General features: G+C 42.9%; 2 protein-coding genes and 1 pseudogene across 7 annotated transcripts in view; 1 reads left to right on the top strand and 2 right to left on the bottom strand.

Moving 5' to 3' along the window:
• MRS2 (magnesium transporter MRS2) overlaps positions 1-26,024 on the bottom strand; it is a 287,514-nt gene that overhangs the window by 133,115 nt on the left and 128,375 nt on the right. The gene's annotated exons all lie outside the window — the stretch shown is intronic.
• The window catches only part of GPLD1 (glycosylphosphatidylinositol specific phospholipase D1), a 164,091-nt gene that overhangs the window by 74,181 nt on the left and 63,886 nt on the right, over positions 1-26,024 (top strand). For all 4 annotated transcript variants that reach the window (XM_063923254.1, XM_063923253.1, XM_063923252.1 and 1 more), the window contains 7 exons: positions 894-959; positions 3,975-4,104; positions 5,895-6,028; positions 15,959-16,145; positions 16,705-16,815; positions 19,535-19,609; positions 19,743-19,899. In XM_063923254.1, coding sequence (XP_063779324.1) covers positions 894-959; positions 3,975-4,104; positions 5,895-6,028; positions 15,959-16,145; positions 16,705-16,815; positions 19,535-19,609; positions 19,743-19,899 — 860 coding nt within the window. The remainder of the gene's footprint in view (positions 1-893; positions 960-3,974; positions 4,105-5,894; positions 6,029-15,958; positions 16,146-16,704; positions 16,816-19,534; positions 19,610-19,742; positions 19,900-26,024) is intronic.
• On the bottom strand, positions 9,498-9,616 carry LOC134929840 (5S ribosomal RNA; annotated as a pseudogene).

The raw sequence follows: 26,024 nt of genomic DNA, 5'->3' as shown, positions 1-26,024 counted from the left end.
CTGTAGTGCACATGGCTTTACCCATTGCGAACAAATTTGCTGCTGCAATCAACTCTGAATTACCCCCCAGGTTAAATGAAACAAGACTGTCAACAGGATACAAAGTCTCTTGGTAGAACTTCCAGACAAGAGTTCATGAGACAACATCATAATTTCAGAGTTCCTCAATATACTGTACATCAAACTGTCCTCAGAATATCACCAGCTCAGAGCAGTATGTGAAGCCAGGCTTTAAAGGGCTTAATTGCACCACCTCGCTCACTCCCATGATTCACATAATCAGTTGACCACTCAGTGTTCCACAGTAGCTATGTCCCTAACGAAAGTGTATGGTATTAGTGTACATGGCATTAGTGTGCACTGCACACGGTGCAGCACAGCATGTAGAATCATGGTGATATTCACTGGGCCACAGTGTCCTGAATAATGCAGCCCTGCCCACGGATTCTAGCATCAGGTTGGCATTTGGCAATGGATTGATCTTCTGGGGACAGATACAAAGGATTGGAAAGTGGATGGGACCAGTGGTGGCTCCAAAGGTGGGGCTGAAGCCCAGTCCAAAATTCAAATAGGGCCTTCACACCAACTGCCAGTGAGTCCGGGACGGTAATGCTGGGCAGTGTTTGGGGTGGCAGTTGGTGTGGTTCCCCTATTTGAATTCTGGAATACGCTGCAGCCCCACCTCTGGAGCCACCACTGGATGGGACCTTGTAATATACAGATATAGAAAAGAGCACAATTGTACAAATAAAAAACCCACCCAGGCTTGATTGCTGTCAATACAGACAGACTACTGGATTTAGGAAGTCAACTGAAAAAAAGTAAAAACTGGGGAATTGATCAATATATAATATAGTAGGGATCTAATAATCCACTTTTGTTTTATGTTTCAGTGATTGCTACATGCCTGAAAATCCTATCTTCCTACAGTGCAATAAACAGAAAAGAGGCATCAATGTGTGAGCAGAGTGATTGATGTATAAAACAAATCTATTTTTAAGTATATATATTAGCTGGAGAGAATTTTTGTTTTCATCACTAGTTTGGCAAAGTTTTATTCTGAAGTATAGGGAATTATTATAGATATAAAATACCCATAAGCTACAGCCAAAACACAGTTATTCAGGAAAAAGTGACAGCATATTCTTCAGTCCACCATCATAGTACTCAGGGAAGATATTCTGAAATCATAGTTTCATGCTGTATATCAAGTATAAGAACAGCAAGTGCTTCTGTTGATTTGCTGAAATAGTTTTGACACTTCTGCTGCTCCTGTTCCAGGCAGGTATTGTACAGGTAATAGGCAATTAGTTGCTCATCTATTTTGTGCTGTACAGATCTTAATATTATATGATACAGTATATGCACTTGCAATCCATTAGAGCACCATACAGCTTGATCTTAGTCATAAATCACCAACACAGTTACTGTACCAGATCCTGACCAACATTTGTTCATGAGTCTATGCATACTGGGAATAAAAGTATCTTTATGTGGATATTCTTGGTACTATTTGTCAGAGCTGTAACCAGAGTTTTTGGTGCCCTGTGCCAAAAGGAGAATTTGCGCCCTCCCCGCTGCCTCCCCCCCTCCTCCCGTTTTCCAATAGGGACATAATGTGCATGCCTCGGGGGAAGCGCCATGACAAATTTGACAAAATTTATACACACACATTTATAGAACACTGTAACACAATGGATTGGGACACACATCCTCTTTATACCACATTCATGCACTCAGCCCGAGAGCTTGCCGCCATTCAGCCACAATACCCCTTATTAAATAACACATTTCAATATACTGTGACACCCGGGACTCAAACCCACAACCTGCTGCATCCCAGCCAAACACCCCTCCCACCAAGCCACTTGATCCTGCATAAAAACTATGAGATTTTGAACTATATGAAGCTACTTGTACCATGTAAAAAAATAACCAGCACCATAATCAAACAGATCCATGCAGGGTGAAGCCACACATCCAATCCCTTGCAGCCACACACTACATAGATCTGCCCAGCCGCAACGCTGTACACCCCTTCACAGAGTACAAGGTAAAAACTCTCCAGCTTGGAATTCTCTAACTTTCTATGCAAGGGCAGATAGCTCAATGAATAGAGTGTCCTACTGCAATGTCATTGACAATGGGTTCGAATCCAGAGCACATCAGCATCTCGAAATGTGATAAAGGACTGTGCAACTGAACAACAAAGACCTATCAAGTCAAGTCCCTCAATGCTGTATACTGTAGATATTAGCAAAAAAATGGATGGGGGTAGGAGACAGAGACAGTCAAGAGATGCTGGGCTTCAAAAAAGGGAGGGAAGCTGCAAATTAAAGTAATTAGATAATTGATCATTGACAAGTGCTGCCAACAGCGCCCCCTATCCTGCAGCGCTATGTGCAGAGCACACTTCGCACAAACCTAGTTACGGCGCTGTTATTTGTCTGCTCAAGTATTCCAATGTTCCACTAACGTGAGCACCTTGGTAAACATTATTTTAAGCACCTTAAAGAGGATATATTTAAATAATGCTTTCCTTAGACAATGTCTTCATAACCTAGTTCCTCGTTCTCAATACAGCTAGTTTGATACTGCAAATCATACCAGTAGTTAGCAGCAGAGATCTGGTTGCACATGTCACACCCCTTTGCAAAAAAAAAAAAACATTACGTGCCGGCGACGCTCACCCCACTGTGGCCCTTCCAACAGGCCAAGATCCATGGTAATCGGTACCCGCTCCCCCCATCTCTGTGCCACTGCCACCCAATGCTTTTGCACTTCAGGAGTAGCTCCCAGCTAGCGCAGCTTTTGCATGCTGGCTGGGAGCTCCTTGTCGCTGCCCAGGTAGCAGCGGCTGCATGTGACGTCACACAGCCGCTGAGGCCCCCCCTGCACAGTCCGGCCACGCCTGCATTTTCCGGACAGCGCCCACAAAACGGCCACACGCCGCTGTGCCGCCCCCTCCTACCTCTACCTGTCAATCAGGCAGAGGCGACCGCTAGGCTACGTCAGCTGTCAGCCATGCGCCAGTGCACTGCGGCGCCGGTGCATGCGCACTTCTGACCTGATCGCTATGCTGCGATGAACAGCAGCATGCAATCAGGTCAGAATGACCCCCTATAAGTAGTAAACAGTTGTAAGAACTAGTGTTGGACTGAAGCAAGAAGGGCCCACCAGGAGACTGCAGTGGTAGTGTCCCCATGCTTAGGGGCAGGGTTGGACTGGCCCATAGGGATACAGGGGAACCCCTCCTTTGGGGTTCAGGTTCCAGACTGTGCACCTGAATTATACATATGTTACCTTATATTACACAGAACTATGGTGTATTTTCTACAGTGCATTTCCGATATTACTCTGGTACATTATCATGCAAGCACTAGCAGTATTTAAGATATTGGCCACACCTCTAAACATGGCCCCTTAATACTGCAATCCCCCGGTGGGCCCTTCATGCCCCAGTCCTACACTGCTTAGGGGAGTGGCCAGTCTCCATAGAGGCTTGGCTAATCATTACATCATGCATGGTCTTGGGCATTTTGATAAATGCTAAATATATATATAGTATATACTGCTGGTCCATGCATAATAATGTAGTAATGTATCAGATTAGTTATAGGAGTGCACTGTAGAAAATACACAATAGTCCTGTGCAGTACAGTGTAACATATGTATAATTGAAGTCCACAAACTTGAACCTGATCCCTAGAGAAGAGGGTGGACCCCCAGGTCGTGGGGCTCACCAGGGGTTTCCCCTGTACCCCTGTGGGTCAGTCCAACCCTGGTAAGAACCCTTAAGTGTGTAAGGCTACGAGTATAAAGTGTATGAAAATGAGCATTAGAAGTTTTCTAGTAAAAAAAAAGAAACTTTGGACTGTCCAGGGCAAATGGGCATCATGAACATAAGTGCGTTGCTTTTTTTCTCCATAATGATCTATTTCATTCTTGTAGTAACACTTAGATTACTCTTATAGTCCAGGAAAAATAAGCTTGAAGACAAATGAATTCTACAGAGACTTTAATATATCTATCATGAGGTCAGTTGGAGCAGATATAATCTCATCCGAGTCTGGAGTTTACTTCCAAGTGAACAAATGGGCAGAGGTACACGTCATTCAAATCTATGTGTTGCTTAACATGTCACATCTATAATGCAGGTTGACTGCATATAAAAAGGTATCTTGTGGCATCCATAAAAGTTACAAAAAAAGAAACTTAGCCAATTATATTTGATTGTGAAATGCTCCTTGTATTGATGTACACTGTGCTATCTGACCAAGGGCCTACTTCAGACCTGATCGCTGGGCAGCGATTTTTGCAGCCCTGCGATCAGATAGTCGCCGCCTACAGGGGGAGTGTATTTTAGCTGTGCAAGTGTGTGAACACATGTGTAGCAGAGTTACACAAACTGATTTTGCGCAGTCTCTGCGCAGCCCCGGACTTACTCAGCCGCTGTGATCACTTCAGCCTGTCCGGGACCGAAATTTACGTCAGACACCCTCCCATCCAACGCTTGGACACGCCTGCATTTTTCCAGACACTCCCTGAAAATGGTCAGTTGCAACCCACAAACGCCGGTGTGATCGCTTTAATTCGCACCATCCCGTCGCTATGCACCGATCCCGGTTGCTGCGGTCCTTCGTGCCTGCACATTGCGGTGCATACGCATGTGTAGCTCGGACCTGATCGCAGGTTGTGAGAAAACGCAGCCTAGCGATCAGCTCTGAATTACCCCCCATAAGTTTGATGTGCATATGAAAATGGTTCCCTATGTCTAAAGTGTTATGTTAAATGTTCTATCTTTAGATGTGATATGCTTATAATCACTCTGCTTATTTACTTGTCTCATGTTATCATTTCTTTTATATAAAGCAATTTGCATTTTAAGTTTGTTTATCTTTTAAAGGCTATGTATAAAAAATGTAATTCATTTAAAATTAAAACTCATACTTTGGATATTTCCTTGGTAATATGAAAGAGAAGTTCTACAAGTTGTGAAACAGACAGTTCATATACAGCTTTTATTCATCACAAAACACAATAAAATGTGAAATGAAACCACCAATTGAATGTTCTCTGATAGGAGTTGAAATGTAGAGTGATGGTCATAATTGTGCCGGGTGTGGTATGTTAGATAGACTAGACTTAGGTCGACCACTATTGGTCGACAGTAAGTATGTCGACATGGGTTCTACGTCGACAGGGACTCTAGGTCGACATGTACTAGGTCGATATGAAAAAAGGTCGACATGAGTTTAAAAAAAAATATTGGTGTTGTTTTCTTCGTAGAGTGATCGGGAACCCCAATTAGTGCACCGTGTTCGCTCGCCATGCTTCGGGCAAGGTGCCTCGCCCCACTACCGCTGCGCTCGGCACAGGTTGCCGTTCCCAATTGTAATTCACGTGGATTGTAAAGTATGAAAAAGTTCAATAAAAAAGTGAAAAACTCATGTCGACATTTTGTCATGTCGACCTAGTACATGTCGACATAGAGTCCCTGTCGACCTACTCACTGTCGACCAATAGTGGTCAACCTAAACATTGCCGACCTAAGTTTTGTCGACCTAGAAACCGGATCCCAATTGGGCCAATGCTGGATTCACGCCAGTTTGTGTAGTGTAAAATATGCACATTGGTTCTGCACATGCCAGAGATCAGGCGGCACACATATGCAAATCAGACATACTCTCGCTTAGGAATGGTGAGGCAGGAGGGAGAAAGGGACAGTCTAAAACCTGCCAAGTATAATATGGACATATGCACGCAATTGCACTTGTTTTGGTGAACAAATTTTACGTCTGCAAATGTGCCCAAACTAAGCATCTGTCCCTGTGTAAGTCAGGAAGCTCATGTAAAATCCATGAATACTCTTTGACACCTTCTCACCATTACAGAAGTCCATGCAGCTGATAGCTAATGCCACTCGAGCTGTGACTATGAAGAAAATGTTTATTTCACAGAACTCAGACCACATTCGTAATCCTTCGGCCACCTACTTTGTGAGGTCACCATATTCCAGACTTGGATGGTGAGTACATGAGGAGTGACTGAGAAACAAATGTCAACTTAGTTACTTACTAAAATAGCATCTGAAACCCAGCCATGGAATCTATACGCCTACAGTTTGTGTTTATCCTGGGTTTTTTTTGTTAGTCATTGGACATCATTTGGTTACCATTTTCATATATTAGCTAATTTAAAGTTGAAAATTGACGGTTTTCAAGAACATTCAAATAAAAATCAAATGCTGGTTAATTAAAAAAAGAGTTTACCCAAATGAAGGTATATTACAGCTATTTTACATATATACTTACTGGTTGTTCACTTAATATTCTCTTATGAGCCCCTTGAGTGCAGCAGAACCACAAGTCGCAGATTGTAGTGAATGCAAAAAGGGCTATTTAAGGATAATATAGTCACAGGGGAATGTAGGTAAACTTGGCAAGGAAAACTTTCATTTTTGAAAATCCAGATGAACTGAGCCTTGTGTATGAAGTAAATGGTATCAGGGTAATGCAGGTTTACTCAGACATGGCAAAAGAAGCACTTTGGGGCAGATGTATTATGCCTGTAGAAGGGATAAAGAAGTGATAAAGCAGTGATAAGTGCAAGGTGATAACATACCAGTCAGTCAGCTCCTAACTGTCATTTTTCAAATTCATAATGATTGGCTGATGCGTCATCACCTTCCACTTATCACTGCTTTATCACTTTTTTTTTATCCCTTCTCCAGGTTAAAACATCTGCCCCAATGTCTAAAAAACATGAATAGTAACAGCAAGAATGTAGATGAACCTAGTCTTCTTGAGTAATAAAACAAATGGCATCGGACATAACATATTATATCAGGCATTGCAGGATTCACAGACACATGGAAACTTCATTTTGAAAATGCAGACAAACTGTGAGCTGAAAATGATAATCGGACTGGTGCCAGGAAATATGGAAACAGGACACTCAGTAGGATGTAGTTAAAATGCCACCAGACGGGATCCTGCCGGTTGAAATACTGATGCCAGCATCACAATCCCGGCAGAGCTCGGGATCCAGGCGTCAAAATACAGATACTGTATGTAGACTGAAAGAAACCTTTGACGCTACTGGTTGTTCGTACAGTGAAAAGAGTAAATGAATAAATATATATTTGGAAAAATAGAATAAGGTACTTAGGCGGCCAATGGTGTCAAAAGTGTTAGGAGACTTAAAACATTGTGAATATAAAAATAGTAAAAGATTTATTGTAGAACGCAGCACTAAAAACAGAGTATCACTGGGTAAAAGATAGGCTGTACAGAATAGCATGCACCTAAAAACATACTGTAACATTCAAAAGTACAAAAATCTTTTTGATAGAAATAGAAAAAAAAATTAAAAATGTGAATAAAAAGTAAAACATGTAAAAATACAAAATTAGGTTTAAAAAGGATAAGAGATCAATATCTTAGCTTTTGAGGATGAGTTTAGATCAAGTAGCAACCAACGCGTTTCGTCCTATCTGGACTTCATCAAGGGGTAGTTTAATCAGTGAGACAGACCATGTATATATACCTATTCTAAAGGGGAAGTGATGTCTACATCACTTCCTGTCACTAATTGATTGGGCAGTCAACCGTTATCAAAATGCTAGAAAATAAGAAGTGACACAATACTAGACTAACGTAGATAAAGAATAATGTTCAAACACAACGAAATGCATAATGAAAACTTATTTTAGAGCATAAAAATGATCGTAGCCACAGACTTCCTGTCCAGGCCGTGCGTGACGTCACGTCCGGCCCACGTCCGGTGTCCGCGATCCCGCTGTGAGCATGCGCCCGCTCCGTGTGGCGGAAGTTAAAAGGTTTTAGTCCGTCCTAATCTCCTGTGTGCGGTGGCCATGTCTTTGAAGTCTCTTTGTTGCAGACAGTGTTCAATGTAAACGAGGTGTCCCGGCGGCCATTTTGCCTATGATGTTCAGCTTTGTATCATCGCAGCTCACAGGTCCAACAGTTATTTTATATGGAACAGAAAGATGTGAAAAGAGTGATCAGAGGCTATATTAGCTGGGCTTGCTTACAATTAAAAAGAATTGCAGGGCACTTTAAAGCTTAAAAGAGATACGTTTTATAATACGTCCAATATATTTATTCTGGCAGCAGTAGTGTTAAACCATAGTACATATTGTAATTATGGTCTAGCAGAAAAAAGGGGATAAATGAAAAGGGACAAAGGGGGGAAAAAAAGTTGAAAGATACGACCACAGTACTATAGGTATAGGTGCATTAATCCTTAAATCTGGGTGACATAAATGTTGAGGAATAAAAGAGGAGTCTTACTAGGGTATTCAATTATCCGCAAATTTGCGGCAATTTTTCGGCCAAATTTTTTTTGCGCCAATCGGGCGAAAATTGCCGCGAAAATGCTCCGTTTTTTGACCTATTTAATTCCAAACGAGTTTCACGTGAAAATTCTTGCAGTGAAAAGTGCAGGTGAAAATGGAGAAATCAGCCTGTACCCCAAAAAATGCTAAACTAACATAGGAAAACAGAAGAGAAGTGTGTTAGAGGTCACATTAGAGAGTTTTTGGGGACTTAAATTGTGTGAAATGGCTGTTATATGCATTTTTAAAAAAATGCAAAAAAATGATAGAAAGCAAGTTTTTTTTGAGCAAAATAAATGCTCTCATTAAATTTGGGGTACATGAAAATGGGTATAAGTATATATTTGGGTCATTTTAGGGTACTTAAAAAAAAAAGTGGAAACAGACCGATTACTCCCATCTGCAAGCCTAAAAAACACCTGTCCCACTCATAAAGCACCCGAATATACATGTCCCATACCTTGAACCCCAATTTCCATCACTTTGTACTTTTTCACCCCAAAAATGACATGTCATTATTGGCCAATTAAAAATAATTAAAAACTTCAAGTGCCTAATTAGTCATTAAGGGGGGTGTCCCAGGAGTTCTGCACCATATCCAAACATTTTTACCTTAAAATAGTGACTTTTCCCAACTTTTCACCTGCTTCAGAGTAGGTGAAGTGAAATTAGTGAAAAAATTATCACCGATAAATTTTCCAGGAAAATTGAATAGGCTGTAATTGCGTTTCGCGGGAAAAGTCCGGCTTTTCGCGCAAAAAGTCCTTTATCGCTGCTAATTGAATATACCCCTTAGAGTGAGAGATGAATATATATATATATTCAAAAGGATCATAGCAAAAGAAAGAAGCATAAACACAAATATACACACTGGTTTAGAGGGATATGTCAAATAAATCCATATGACACTCTTATATTTACAGCATATGACATATGAGAAACAGTGTGAAGTCCGTACATGTTTAAGAGGAAGAGGGTGTGTGTCAAAAAATGCACCAGTGTGTGTCATATAGAGCATAATTCCTCCGTGGGAGGGAACCGACAGATTAGCAGGAAGAGAGAAAGCGAAATACATGATGATTAGGTACCTAATAGAAAGGATTCAGTATACATTATAGTAACTACCTTACTCCTCTTTCAATTACAGCACCCAGTCTCCCCTGATGGTCTCCCATCCAGGTACTGATTGGGCCCAACGTTGCTTGGCTTCCAAGATCGGACGGAATTGGGCTTGTCCAGTGTGGTATGGCTGTAAATGGTGAATTCAGAGAAGTACTAGGGATAAAAAGGGGATCATGGAGTTAGTACATGGACACTGCTTATGTCACAAGAAGGGTGCTATTTCATAGCCTTCGTTGAAGCCATCTGGATGGAGGGTATTTAGTTCGTAAATCCAATACATCTCCCTCCTGGAGAGAAGGTTGGAAAGGTCTCCTCCTCTATCTCCTAGTGACACCAGTTCTATGGCCTTGTAAGTTAGTCTGGATCCGAGTGGTGGCATTGGTCAAAGTGTTTCGGTACTGCATGTATCAAAACCTTGTTTTTTTATGTTTCTGATGTGTTCTTGGATGCGGATTTTTAGAGGTCTCTTAGTTTTCCCAATGTATTTCATCTTGCACGGACATTCCAAAAGGTATATCACTGATGGTGTGTTGCAGTTGATGAACTGTTTAATTCTGTATTCCTTCTTGTTGCTTGTGTTCTGGAAGTACTTCCTATTGGGATGAAGGTACCTGCAGACATTACACCGACCACACTTGAAGCTTCCCACACATTTTGACATTGTGCTCCGCGTCTCAGGGTTCCTTAGCATGCTGGGTGCCACAAGATCTTTAAGGTTCTGTGATTTCCTAAACACTAATTGTGGTTCCTTTGTGAGGTGATCCTTTAGAATGGGATCCATTAGGAGTGTCTTCCAATGTTTCTTTAAAGTTTGTTTAATACATTTCTTATGCCCTTTGTAAGTGGCGATACATTTAACCGTCTCTTTTTTGCTTTCCTTTTGATTATATCTTAGGAGTTGTCTTCTTTCCAAGTTTTTTGTTCTCGTGGAGGCTTCTTCTAGTAGATGATTAGGATAGCCTTTCTCCTTAAATCTCTCCGTGTATACTCCTATTTGTTGATCCCAGTCCTCGTAGCTTTTGCAATTCTGTGCTATTCTATTAAATTGGGAGAAGGGAATTCTGTCTTTCCATTGTTGACGATGGTTGCTTTTATAGTGCACGTAACTATTCATATCCACCTTTTTGATAAAATTACTAGTGATAACTTCCTTCCCTGTGTGTGTCAATACGAAGTCCAGAAATTCAATCCGCTCTGTATTATTGTTGGCGGGTGGTAAAGCTGAGATTCATGGTGTTGTCCGATACGTAGGTAAAAAATTATTTAAAACTGGACTCATCTCCTTCCCACACAATTAGAATGTCATCTATGTAGCGTTTGTAAAAAATTATGTTTTGTTGGTAGGGGTGGTTAGTAAAAACATATTCGTTTTCCCATTGTCCCATAAAAAGATTAGCAAAACTGGGAGCAAAAGTAGTACCCATAGCGGTACCACAGATTTGGAGGTAAAAACAGTCTAAAAATTTAAAATAGTTATGCTTCAAAATAAAATTCATAAGTTCACATATAAAAAGTCTGTGGTCATCTGTAATTAAATGGTCTTTGTTGAGAAATTCATTGCAGGCCTTGATTCCCTTGTCATGCTCTATGCACGTATAGAGGGACTGTACGTCTATAGTAACCCATCTGTATGTATCCTTCCACTCAAACATTTCCATTAGATTCAAGACTGATGTAGTGTCTTTCAGGTATGCCGGTAGGTCCATCACATATTTTCTCAAGAATATATCCACATATTCTGACAAGTGCGACGTCAGAGAATCTATCCCTGCCACTATGGGCCTTCCTGGAGGATTTATTGCGGACTTATGCACTTTTGGAAGGAAGTAAAGATGGGGGTAATGGGGTTTGTATTTTAAAAGGTACTGGAACTCCTCTTTGGTGATTATCTCACGCCTGAAGCCCTTCAAGAGCATTAGTCTGAGGTCTTCCACAAAATTTTCCTTGGGGTCATGCGGCAATGGAGTGTATGAGGATCTGTCTCCTAGCAACCTGGTGGCTTTTGCAACATAAGCTACCCTATCCATGATGACCAACCCCCCCTTTGTCAGCAGGTTTTATTACAATATTCTTGTTGTCCTGTAGCAGTTTAATGGCCTCCGTCTCCCTGTTAGTCAGATTCTTCTCCTTGACAGACGTGATATCGGCATCACATAGATCTTTCTTTACCAGTTCATAAAAGATACCCACATTGTGTCCCTTTGACTCTAAAGGATAAAACTTTGATGTGGGTCTCAGTCCTGATTTGGATTGTTCGTAGTTTTGTATGACCTCATCTTCCTTTTTAAGAAAATGCCTTTTAAGGGTGAGTTTCTGTATGAACTTATTTAAGTCCACAAAAACGTCGAATTTGTTCATTCCCTTTGTGGGTGCAAAAGATAATCCTTTGTTCAACAATGAAGTCTCGTGGTCTGTCAGGGTGTGGCTGGAAAGGTTGAAAATGCCTTTGGATATGGTGGGTTCTATTGTAGATTTTTTCTCTTGTATAGGCTTTTCCCTCCTACCCCCACGGCATCCTCTTCATCTGCAAATCTTCTTTTCAGTGGTGATGCTTTTGCTTTGAGGGCATTCCTTGCCGTGTCTTGAAGGTGTAGGCTTGAGCCTGGTGATAAAAAAGGCTCCTCATTATTGGAATCCAGTCTCTGCAGTGTCACACATCTATTTGTTGTCTTGATGCTTTTATTGACCTGGGTTTCTTTAGTATTGATTCTAGTTCTTTTGGGTACGGACTGCCAGTACTCTCCTTTACCTTTGTAATCTTGGTGTCCTCCTCTGGAAAAACGGCTCCAATTCTTAATCATATCGTTCTCATAGTCATGTCTGTCTCTAGCAAATATCTTTTCCTTGTTCTTGATCACCTCTTCCTCAATGTGCTCAAGTTTTTTGTTCAGAACCTTCTCGTTAATCTTAGTCCTCTTTATCCTTGTATGTTTCTAGTTCAGTTTTAGCCTCTTTGATCTCCACTTCTAGGTTTGAGATAATTTGTTTCTTCTCCGTAATTAGTATCCTCATTAGATTGAGAGAGCAATTATGGAGTGTGCTGTCCCACTCCTTCATAAAGTCATGGTTGTCCAAACCGAAAGTGGGCTGTTTCATAATCCTAAATCCCCTCGGTAATCTGTTCACACTAACATAATGCTCTAATCCCCTGATGTCCCACCATGCCTTGACTTCTTTTATCAATAGTCTTTCTATATTCTAGAACATATCATCAAGATTGTCCGTTGTAGGTGCAGTCTCAGGGATACTAGTTTCATTAAAAATCTTATGACAGAGATTACTCCTTTTACTCGTGCGTTCACTGGTTCCGAACATACTGCATGTAGTACTGACTTCCTCCAGGCAGCTGAAAACAAATAATACCAAATAAAGGTGTGTACAAAGGAAGCGATCAGCGCCAAAGATGCAGTACCCGCAAAAAACACTAGTATTTGGACCACGCAATAAAATAACTAAAGTCTCCTAGTGCACACTCCCTTTACATAAAAGGGCGTTAGCGCTAACCTTAAGTAGACGAAGCACTGGTATAGGTGCTTAAGGGATAAAACTTGGAAAAATAGAATAAGGTACTTAGGCGACCAATGGTGTCAAAAGTATTAGGAGACTTAAAACATTGTGAATATAAAAATAGTAAAAGATTTATTGTAGAACGCAGCACTAAAAACAGAATATCACTGGAAAAAAGAAAGGCTGTACAGAATAGCATGCACCTAAAAACATACCATAACATTCAAAAGTACAAAAATCTTTTTGATAAAATAGAAAAAAATATGTGAATAAACTGTAAAGCATAAAAAATAGGTTTAAAAAGGATAAGAGATCAATATCTTAGCTTTTGAGGATGAGTTTAGATCAAGTAGCACCCAACGCGTTTCGTCCTATCTGGACTTCATCAAGGGGTAGTTTAATCAGTGAGACAGACCATGTATTTATTTTATAAAAGTAGTAGCTGTGTTATAAACAGTGAATAAATGGAATGAAAAGAAATATGGCAACATCAGATGTGTCAAAAACAAATAAAAGCAGATTGAAACAAATTAATTCCAAAAAAGCAGTTTAGCATAAAAGCATAAAATTGTAAAGTTTGTATTGAGTGTGTGGTCCTATCACGCCCCCTATCTGCCTCAGACACGGAAACTACGATCTACTGGAGGACACCGGCAAGAACTCCATGGAGACCAGAATACACAGGCGCCTGTGTTACACCACGACTTACGAGGAAGAGACGTCGCCGCTCACACACACATCGAATAGGAGTCAGACACCTGAAATACAGACAGCCGGACCCCATGCAGGGGTGAAGATACGTAAGTGCATAGTCCCAGCACTGTACCTGATTGCGGTTTACATGTGGACCTTCTCATTACGAACTAATTTCATTCTGAACTGAGGTCTTTGACATTTGTCCTCTATTAACGGCACTACCAGTCAACGGACCACACACTCAATACAAACTTTGCAATTTTAAAGAGGACTGATTCCCCTCTCTTTTTTACTAAACTGTTTTTTTTTTTTTTTTTTTTTATTAATTTGTTTTAATCTGCTATCATTTGTTTTTGAGGCATATGATATTGCCATATATTTTTTTAATTCCATTTATTCACTGTTTATAATACAGCTACTACTTTTATAAAATAAATACATATATATTTATTAATTTCCTCTCTTCACTGTACGAACAACCAGTAGCGCCAAAGGTTTCTTTCACTCTACATCAGGAATTCCCAACCACGGTCCTCAAGGCACACTAACAGTGCAGATTTTAGTGATATCCAGGCTTCAGCACAGGTGACTTAATTAGTAGCTCAGTTATTTTGAGTTAACCATCTGTGCTGCGGCCTGGTAAACTAAAACCTGCACTGTTGGTGTGCCTTGAGGACCGTGGTTGGGAATGCCTGCTCTACATACTATAACTAGAAAAAATCATAAAAGGTTTTTCCATTTAAACCTAGGCTGCACGGATACCAGCTAACATACCACGATTCATTTAAGGGAGAGTGCAAACCACACCCCGAGCTACAAATGTCAAAATACAGATGCCTGGAATCCCGTTCTGTTAGCAGGACACTTGCATCCTGCCGCGGCGGGTGGGAGATTAGGTTTGGACATTAGAAGGGGGGTTAGTGTGCAGGAATGGGTAGGGAATGGTTAGGTACCGAGGAGGGTTTAGGGTTAGGCACTTACATGGGGAGGTTAGGGTTCGGCACAAAGCGGGGAGGGTTAGGTTTAGGCAGCAGGGAAGTGAAGGTTAGGGTTAGGCAGCAATGGGGGGGGGGAGGTGAGGGTGGGTGGGTTAGGGTTAGGCATTACCAGGGAGGGTTAGGGTGGGGGCAGGGGAGGGTTAGGGTGCTTTCTGGGGGGCTGTCAGGATTTTGATGGTTGGGATGCCAGCATCCCGTCCATCGGTATGTCATACCGAAATCCACTGAGTAGCAGGAGATACAAGGCACATGAACATAAGGCCAGAATGGCAGACAGACTGTAAGCTAGCACTTAGAAGAATACTTTCCAGGGAAAACAATCAATGAATAGCAAGGTGCATGGTGATGGTCAGGAATAAATAGTGAGGCAGGTGCAGGTGATTAAACAGGGGAGTGAGATTAACTCCTGCAAGTGAGGAGAAAATGTCCAAACATAACAGCAGCACCTCTGGTAGCACAGAGGTACTGAAGGGCCTAATGACAGAGTCCTAACATATTAATGCCCGCTCAGCACTTCAATGCACATGTCTAATGACACGGATGCCCACAATTCTATATTATAGGCCATCAACCATACTGTCCAACATCTAGCAGTGGAAACATGAAGCTGACTGTGATAGAGTTTTTAGTGAAAACTTGTGGTAAGCTAGCAGAAAGTTATGGGGAATGTGAACGTGGGAGGGTGTGGGTTGTAAGAACAAAAATAGTGTTTATAGAAACTCATTTATTGATTTGCCATTTTATGTGGCACAGCATTCAACTCCATCCAGCTTTACACTGCATTGAATTCTGACGGACTGATGCAGATTACACAAAAGTAGGTTTTAAGCATGGATCTTGTTATTTGTAGCACTGTACATACTCCTGGGCTGAGTGTATGCAATTACCAGCAACTACAGGTGAATCAGAGTCAAACGTATCTCCACATATGGTAGAAGGGGCATAACTTAGTGACAGCAGGGCTTTAGTAGATAAGCAAAGTTGATCAAGCATCGCTTGGCGGAACTGCAGGCTGCAGTACTGCGTGCACGCAGAGATCTGTCTGAGTTCATATGGGTCTCTCGAAGTACAGTATAAGGATGAGGCAAATACAGTACACACTGATTAAGATGATGGCTATTCCGACACGTTTGGATAGGGGCAGTGCAAGAGCATAAATGTGTACATCTCAGCATACTGACAAATATGCGTGTTTAGTTTTGTGCGTGCAATGCGAGTGCACTTATTGCTAATCAGTAACAGTGAAAATGATATGCTGATATTTCCTACTGCACAGGGCGATCACCACAGCTGATCTGAACCACGACGGATGGGATGATTTGATTGTGGGAGCCCCAGGTTCCAGCACTTTGGGCCATGTTCAAGTGGGCTGTGTGTACATTGTCTACAGTAAAGATTCAGGCCTACCATCTGGCAACATGGACTTAGACAGTGATGCTGATGTCACGTTGAGAGGCTTTGAGGTGATAACTTGTATGCTTAGTTAATTCTATTATACAGCCTATAATAGGAAACGTGAATGAAACAATAAACTAGTAAATAACTTATTCTGGTAAGGGAAGCCTATTTCTGGCGGAGCTTTTGCAAAGGGCTGGTGCAAGTGCTGATAGTCAGTGACAGCTGCAGCAGGTGGCATACAATAAGTGTGTGCAGCTTCCCACTTGTATGTAGAGTTGATAGTGAAATTGTTTTACACGTGTCTGAATTACAAGTCATCATCATCAGTGTGTTTTTACATCTGCCCTATAACATAATATATGATAAATGCTGGTCCGTATGATGCCATCTTGGTTAAACACACCATTACTGTACTGTCTATGTCAGAAGGCTCCATCATGTCTCTTCAGGCACAGGCAGGCATAAGTGTCAGATGTATGCAGGCCTGCAACCACGCATATGTGTGCAATCGTTTTCTGAGCACATGCAAAGCAAAACCATACAAGATGCACTACATTGTAGTACTACTACTCACCCGTCACCAGCTCCATATACTGTATTATGACTGTTGGTTTTATCCTGCAGCCCTCTGGCAGATTCGGCTCTGCGGTAGCAGTGTTAGACTTCAATGCTGATGGACAACTAGATCTGGCTGTGGGAGCTCCATCTGTAGGGTCCAGTCAACTTATATATACAGTAAGTATATGGAGCTATAGTAGATATTAAGGATTTCAACCACTATTTACAAAGTAGGAAAAACATGTACTGCCCATCTACTTTTATAATCCTGGGGGTTTTCAAAAAGTAAAGCTAGCCGTCCCAGCAGTTGTGTATTAAACCACAGTGGCAGTGGTTATATTACGATGTTTGTAATTAAGGGGTCAATTTACTAAGCTTTGGAGAGAGATAAAGTGGATGAAGATAAACCAGCTCCTGTCATTTTTCAAACACCGCCCTTTAACATGGCAGTTAGATGGTGATTGGCTGGTACTTTATCTCTGTCGACTTTATCTCTTTCCAAGGCTTAGTAAATAGACCCATTTACTAGATAGATAAATTAATCACCCACAACTTATAATCAACTCTATGGATAACAGGTAATTACTGAAATGTGAAGACATTTACGAAAGTGTGAAGTGAAATGAACCTTTAACCTTCTTATTCCAACTTTACATAGTATAATAATTAGAACAAACATTTTATTTAATTTTTTTTTATCTCCATGTAGAAGAATGTATCCATGGCCCAGAAGGGTTTGCCTGACATCCATCCTACAGAGATGAGCTGGGCTAATGATGAATAGAGAGTTAGTGGAATCATAATCATATCCCACTTTACATCTATATAGGAATAGGACTATACAAAATCATAAGGAAAAAATAATCTATAACAGATGGATAGTGACAGTTCTTTATTGAGGCTGAAGGCAGTGGCAAACGCAGGATTTAGTGAGGGGGGGTTCCGTGGGTGGGTGTGTATGTATATGCGCAGCTATGTGTAATAAATATATATATATATATATATATATATATATATACACACACACACACACACACACACACACAAACATACATATATATGTACGGAGGCAGGACGGCACTCATTGAGACTGGTCAACCATAGAAAATCAGCACAGGACGCTGAAGCTGTTTGTCAACGTTTCAGAGTTAGACTCCTTTAAAAGAGTCTAACTCTGAAACGTTGACATACAGCTACAGCATTTTGTGCCGATTTCCTATGGTTTACTAGTCTCTATGAGTGCCATCCTGCTTCCGTACATTTTATCTGATTCTGACGGGCACCGGAGCATGTTGTGCGGTACTAGTAAGGAGTGCCATTCATCATTTGCAGATATATATTTGTGTGGTCGTCTGGCACTCTGGGTGATAGAAAGCAAAGATGCCAGGGTGCCCTCCTGAAATTAATATAACTGGTAATCCTCCTTGGGTCCTGTGATAGGACCTCTATTGAAGAAAAATAGACGGCACTCCAAGGACTTAAATAAAGTCAAACTGTATTTAAAAAAAAACAACGTTTCAAGGCTCTACAGCCTTTCCATCAGGTTATGCATTATAGGTGAGGTGAAAAAAAACAGAGGTATTTTGTTTATTGTTTTTGACCTCACCTATAATGCATAACCAAATGAAAAGGCAGTTTGCACCATGACATTTTTTTTTTTTAATACAGTTTGACTTTATTTAAGTCCCTGGAGTGCCGCCTATTTTTCTTCAATAGAGGTCCTATCACAGGACCCAAGAAGGATTACCGGTTTTATATACATATATATATCACACATTTATATAAACATACACAAACTCACACATGTAAACACACATACATACATACATACATACATACTGTACATACACAAGCACACACACAAACCCACATACATACATACATACATAATGGCCCTCATTCCGAGTTGATCGGTCGCAAGGCGAATTTAGCAGAGTTACACACGCTAAGCCGCCGCCTACTGGGAGTGAATCTTAGCTTCTTAAAATTGCGACCGATGTATGCGCAATATTGCGATTACTAACTACTTAGCAGTTTCAGAGTAACTTCAGACTTACTCTGCCTGTGCGATCAGTTCAGTGCTTGTCGTTCCTGGTTGACGTCACAAACACACCCAGCGTTCGCCCAGGCACTCCCACCGTTTCTCCGGCCACTCCTGCGTTTTTTCCGGAAACGGTAGCGTTTTCAGCCACACGCCCCTGAAACGCCGTGTTTCCGCCCAGTAACACCCATTTCCTGTCAATCACATTACGATCGCCGGAGCGAAGAAAAAGCCGTGAGTAAAAATACTTTCTTCATAGTAAAGTTACTTGGCGCAGTCGCAGTGCGAACTTTGCGCATGCGTACTAAGCGGATTTTCACTGCGATGCGATGAAAAATACCGAGCGAACAACTCGGAATGAGGGCCAATGTACATACACAAGCACACACACAAACCCACATACATACATGCATTCATATCATACAAAAACACACTTAAACAATGATTTAAAACTTACATACAGTATACATGGCTGGGAACAGAGGGGCGGCCGCGGCAGTGTGAGGACAGAGGGAGCTGCTGTGGCTGAGCATGCGCAGCCAGCAGCTCCCCCGGCACCCGGGACATTCTACAAGCAGAGAGCTGCTTAGCTCTCTGCTCTTGCTACAGCTCCATCCGCGGTCGCGGCTTTTGCTTTTGTTGAGATGGAGACAGCTGCGTCTCCGTCTCAAAACATTTTTTGTGGTTATCAGGGGGGGTTTCCAGGTACTCTGAAACACCCCCCTGCGTGCGCCACTGGAAGGGAGAGTAAGACATAGGAGTAATTTAATAATATGACTTTGATGATTGTATAAGTATATTATACATTGCTTATTTTATACAAAATCTGGTTACCTGACATTGCTTGATCTCTAGGGTGCGGTATATGTGTATTATGGAGCAAAGGGACAAAGTTTCTCCTCTGAACCAAATGTCACCATACAATGCATGGTGAGTAAGACTTTGTAAATATTTGCCATAACAGCAATTACATATGAAATATTAACGCAAAGGTAAAATAATTCTCCTGAAAACCATAACATTGTGCTAACCATAGTATATATATATGTTGTGTGATTTGCAGTACACATATTGTAATTTGGGATGGACCCTGCTGGCTGCTGATGTGAATGGAGACAATAGGAAGGACCTTGTAATTGGCTCTCCATATGCTCCAGGTGGAGGAAAACAGAGGGGATTGGTGGTTGCATTTTTCTCAAGTAGTAGAAGAGCTGCAAAAGGTGATGTAACTCACATTCTAGGTGCAGTGTGAATCATTACTATGTATCCTTCACCAAATATTACAGGAAATGTATTGATTGGTTACACCTTGTATTTATAGTGTATAGAAACTTACAGAAGGGCAGCAAGGTGACAGGAAGTCTACTGATTGTATTGAAATATTACTTAAGTAATTGGGTGATAAAATGATAGCATTGCCATAGGCATACGGCATCTGTTTTGTAATAGACTGCCTATGCATATGATGTATTGTTTTAGATAAATTGGAATGTTTGCTATCTCTTGACTAGTACCCCTTTCACACCCCACAAATAACCCGTATATTGCGGGGTTGAGACGGGTCTAGGTGCGGTGTAAAAGAGGGGTATTCCGATTTCCCAGTTCGCCTGACCCGCTATTTCAGCCAGGGAATAAAGCAGGATTATTCCCGGGTCAGGTGCAGTGTGAACGGGTTGCCGGGTCGATGCAACCCAGGACCCGTTCACACTATAGGGAGAGGCGGCATTAGAGGGACAGGCGGTGCTTGGAGATGATCTGATCTCCAGGCTCCGCCTCTGCACATGTCACCCTGCACATCATCAACCCGGCAATGGTGCCGCCAGTCTGAAAGGGGTCTCAGGTGGTTCGACCCGCTTTAGTAATGTCAAAGAGTTATAGGTGAGGGCATGAAACTTTGATAAATCCTAGCTGGTTGGTATTTTAGCTTGTTTATTTAGGCAATTTTATTGCTAGCCATTTCAGGGGGAGGGTACATTTGAGGTTAGTAGTAATAATTGCATACACGTTTGGTTTCACTATTTAAAGTGCATTATAGAGTCTGGGCACATATATCCTAAGTACATCTTCCAAAGTACAGTTAAAATGTTAAATATCATTTTGACGTTACACCAAACAAAAACAGAAGGGAAACATTCTATCCATAATCAGGAATACTGAAGAACTATATGCTGAAGAGTACTGAAGAACTGTATTTAACAACAAACGTGAGTTCACTTACTCTTCACAACAGTAAGTTGTGCACAGTCAGCACTAAACTTTGCGTTTTGGACTATGCAAGATCTTTCCTCAACACCTTATCCCTGGCATTCCAAATTCACCAGGTATCTGCAAAAATGCTCATGTACCACCGAGCGACAGTGGAGGAAATCATGCTCTAGGCGACTTTCTCCTTTTAAAATGTTATGCTCTCATCCTACAGTGCCACCCTCTCCCTCTCTAAACAGTCAGATCATATTCAAGAACCTCATCTCTTCCAGTCTTCAAACCCCTGGCGTCTCTTTGCCATGGTTAACTCCCTCCTCTGCCACCGCAACCTCAATTTCCCTCCTCATTCTCTGCACTTGACTTTGCACCTACTTCACATCAAAAATTTACTCCATATGTCAGACACTCAGCAACCCCTCCTACCCTTTTCTTGACCACCCATCCCCATCCTTCTTACCAACTCTGACTTCTTATTCCCCTGTATCTTGACAGGAAACCATGGCTCTCATCTGTTTTTCCCTCTCCACCTCCCCACTTGACCCTCTCCCCTCCCGCCTCCTGTGCTCTCTCTCTCCTCCTGCCTGTTCCTATGTCCACCACCTCAATCTCTCCCTTTCATCAGGCACTGTCCCTTCTGCCTTCAAGAATGCCCTTGTCTCCCCCATTCTTAATAAACCTACCCTTAATCATAACACTCTCTTCCTCTACCGACCTATCGCTCTTTTCCCTTTTGCCTCCAAACTTGAGCGTACGGACTACACCAGCCTTACTGCCTTTCTTTCCCTCCCTGCTTGACCCATTTTAGTCTAGCTTCTGTCCTCTCCACTCCACTGAAACTGCCTTTGCGAAATTCTGCAATGACCTCATTGCTGACAAATCCAAGGGCCACTACTCTCTGCTTATTCTCCTTGACCTCTCTGTTGCTTTAAACACTGTGGACCACCCTCTCCTCCTGCAAATCCTTTGCTCCCTTGGTCTGTGTGATACTGCCCTCACTGTTATGAGCCACGGCTGTGGCTCATTCCTGTTTTGCAGTTTTGTTCTGTATTTCATGTTATACTTCTGTTTCTGTTCCCCGTGGGTGTCATGGGGTGCTCGGAGCTCACCCTTAAGGAGGGGATACTGTTATGAACCACAGGTAGTGGTTCATTCCTATTTTATGTTTATAAAGTTGTCTTGCATGCCAGGATTTCCTGTTGCTCTGTTTTAGAATACTCTTGTCTGCTGCCGCTGGTGAGTCTGTGTAATTGCAGCTTGTTCCCATGTGTTCAGCCTCACCTGGCTGCTAATTGCATCTTGTCAGTTTGGAATCATGCAACAGGGCAGCTGCATTGGATTATTAATTAGGCCTCTCTGTTATATGCTGGCTGACTGCAATTCACAGATGCTGGTGATATTCCTTGGTTTGCAGTATGCTTGAAGTGTGAGCTGGTTCCTGTCAGTCCCTGTGTTGATTCCTGTGTCAGTCCCTGTGTCGATTCCTGTGTCTGATCCCGTGTCCTGCCCTGACGTCCAGTGGCTTTGCCTGTCCCTGGTCAAGTCTTCTGGCTTCCTGGTGTCCACCGGTCTCTCGTTTGGGATTCTGCCTGTCCTCCAGTTCTGAGAGTCGGTGTCGGCAGCATTAGAAGTTCCTGTCCGTTTGCCAGTATTCGTACCGGTTCCGTGAGTAGCGGCTCTCCTGCGTCCGTTGGCCTAGGCCGCTGTATTCCATTATTGTTTCTGTCCCTGGTGTTTTGCAGAGGGTTCTGCTTATGCTGTCACCGCCGGTACACAAAGGTATTGTGTCGGCGTGTGATCAGCATTTCCTTTGTTGTTCTTTTCCTTTGGCGGTTTCTCAGCACATACTTTAGGTTTTTAGTTAGCTTGTAGCCCCTGGCCTGTTTGCTTAGTTAGAGGTCCTCTTGTTATCATTCTGCCTCGGATTTCCCTTTGTCTCTCATTAAGACCGGGGGGCACCGGAGTTGGGCAGACATAATCCGCCCTTCAAACGTGGCTGCCAAGGGCTCAAGAAACCATAGTCTCACAAGGGATTTCCGATAGCACGGGTGAGACAACAGAGTTAGGGCGCCAGGGGCTATCCCCTTTACATTCCCCTTTCCCAGCGTTACGTCCTGGTGCTCTGGACTCACTTCTTGAACATCTCCCTTGTTCTGAGCACCAGGAACCAAACATTATCACCAGCCATACCACAAAAAAGAAATAAATTTTTTTTTTTTTTTTTTGGCCCAGTCCAGTGTCTAGTCTAGAATCCAGTCCGGTGTTTAGAATCCAGTCCGGTGTTTAGAATCCAGTCCGGTGTTTAGAATCCAGTCCGGTGTTTAGAATCCAGTCCGGTGTTTAAAAAAAAAAAAAAGTCTTGTTTTGTTTAGCAAAAATTTAGTCTTGCCTTGTCTTGCCTTGTCTTGCCCTGTCTTGTCTAGTTTTAAATCCTCCTATGTCTACTATGCAAGCCCTGCAGGCATCTCTCGCAGCCCTGAACTCTGTATTCAGTGCTTTGAGACCAGAGCGACTAGAAGTTTTGCAGCAATCCCTAAAGCAACTGCAAAACCTACTGACTAAAATCTTGCTCATCTTGCCAGAAGTCGTTGAGAGTACATCTATCTCTAAAGAGACTCTTGTTCACAGTATGGTGACAAGAGAATCCTCTGGTTTAATTGAAGAGAAAAGGTTTAAAAGTTTTCTGCGGCCCAGGCTCTCAGAAGAGGAGCGTCTGCGTCGCAGAAACTTAAACTTGTGCCTATATTGTGGGGGTTTAGGCCACTATCTGCAGACCTGTGAGTTGCGCAAGGCAAAGTGTGGTGACGAGTCTTGCCCTCTGGCCAAGTTGAGTCAGGATACAAGACCTACTCCTGTCTCTACTGTGGCAGAGGTACTTGTCACACAACCCACACTAAAAAGCTCTCTGTCCTATAATTGGGGTCCTTGGGCAAGGGAGCCCCATTATAGATTCAGGAATCAAAAGAGAATGTTTCTCTCCTCTCTTGAGGTTCCTGTGGAAGCGGAGTTGCAAGCCCCTGGAGCGGTGCCCGTAGCCCAGGGTCCTGGAGCGGTGCCCGTAGCCCAGGGTCCTGGAGCGGTGCCCGTAGCCCAGGGTCCTGGAGCGGTGCCCGATGCCCAGAGTGCTGCCCGATGCCCAGAGTGCTGGAGCGGTGCCCGATGCCCAGAGTGCTGGAGCGGTACCCGATGCCCAGAGTGCTGGAGCGGTACCCGATGCCCAGAGTGCTGGAGCGGTACCCGATGCCCAGAGTGCTGGAGCGGTACCCGATGCCCAGAGTGCTGGAGCGGTACCCGATGCCCAGAGTGCTGGAGCGGTACCCGATGCCCAGAGTGCTGGAGCGGTACCCGATGCCCAAGCTTATAGAGGGACATCAAATATTATAGTTCAGGTGTCCATACCGGAAGGGGTCTCAGAAGCTGTCACCCCAGGTAGGGACTTGAAAAGCGCAACCCTAGAAAGGGTCTCTAAAACCATAGCTCTTGAAGGGAACTCGAGAAGCAAAACCCCAGAAGGGATCTTTGAAGTAATATCCCCAAGTGGGGTCTCGAGAGACGCAGCCCCAAAGAAGGGTCTAGAAGTCGCTTCCCCAGGAAAGAACTTAAGAAGCATAGCATTAGTGGAGGATCTGAACGTTATTGCTTCAGCAAAAGTCCCGGAAGTCATAGTCCCGGGAGAACTTTCGATAATTATCGACTCAGAGAGGGAGGCAGATGGCCCGATCCCAGTCAGGGAGGCCAACGGCCCGGTCCCAGTAAAAGAATCCGAGGTGCTGGCCCCAGCGGGGTTCCCGGAGGCCACTGCCCCAGCGGGGTTCCCGGAGGCCACTGCCCCAGCGGGGTTCCCGGAAGTCACTGCCCCAGCGGGGTTCCCGGAAGTCACTGCCCCGGGTGGGGTTCAGAAAGTCACTGCCCCGGGTGGGGTTCAGAAAGTCACTGCCCCGGGTGGGGTTCAGAAAGTCACTGCCCCGGGTGGGGTTCAGAAAGTCACTGCCCCGGGTGGGGTTCAGAAAGTCACTGCCCCGGGTGGGGTTCAGAAAGTCTCAGCCCCGGGTGGGGTTCAGAGAGTCTCAGCCTCGAGTAAGGTCAATAGTGACCAGGTCCTAGCAAAGCACTCCAGTCAGTCAGATGGGAAGGAAACAGATCCTGACTCTGGTATCTCAACATCCATAATCTTTGATGGGGACTTAGCCCAATTTTTGGCACTTTACAAACACTATTACATTATTATGTTGTCTAGACCATTTCTGGGCATCACTTCAGAGAACCTTGTGCTTTATCTGATTTATTCTTTTAGAGGAGAGCCTTTTGAGTGGGCGACCAGCCTAATGAAAGCTGAAGATCCCATTCTTCAGGATCCCCCAGCATTCAGTGATGCAATTATTAAAAGATATGGTTCCAAAGAAATTGGTTCAGGTTCCTCTAAGTCACCCGTCTTGTCTGCTGAGAGTCCACCAAATACTGTAAACTCGGCACAAGAGTCCCAGCCCGTTGTTTTGACTGCAGGATGTGCTTTTTTGACTTCTTCTTCTAATAATAGTACTTTACCAGAAAGTTCAGCTCCCAAGGGTAAGAGACCTGTCTCTGATTTGAACGCAGCCTTGCTGGGTGGTACCATCAGTTCAGACAATGTTTGGGGAATTACCTTGGTCAGACCTAAAGAGCTTTGTAAAAAGAAGAAGAAGAAAAAGAAATAATTTTTGACTCTTGCCTTGATAAAAAAAAAAAAAGATTTTTTTTCCTTGTCTTGTGTCCAGTTGCCACCATCAAGGGGAGGGCACTGTTACAAGTTGTTGCTGCAACTTGTTTTTTGTTTTCTTGTCTGTTAGACCAGTGTGTCAGGTTTTTTTTTTTTGTATCCCTTGTTCTGGGTAGTCTGAATTTTGGGGTCTTTTGACCCCTCCTCAAGGGGGGGGGGGGTAATGTTATGAGCCACGGCTGTGGCTCATTCCTGTTTTGCAGTTTTGTTCTGTATTTCATGTTATACTTCTGTTTATGTTCCCCGTGGGTGTCATGGGGTGCTCGGAGCTCACCCTTAAGGAGGGGATACTGTTATGAACCACAGGTAGTGGTTCATTCCTATTTTATGTTTATAAAGTTGTCTTGCATGCCAGGATTTCCTGTTGCTCTGTTTTAGAATACTCTT

This window comes from Pseudophryne corroboree, chromosome 5, assembly GCF_028390025.1.
Source record: "Pseudophryne corroboree isolate aPseCor3 chromosome 5, aPseCor3.hap2, whole genome shotgun sequence".
Lineage (NCBI taxonomy): Eukaryota > Metazoa > Chordata > Amphibia > Anura > Myobatrachidae > Pseudophryne > Pseudophryne corroboree.
Note: the sequence above shows the minus strand (reverse complement) of the source record. Positions and strands in the feature narration are given on the sequence as shown.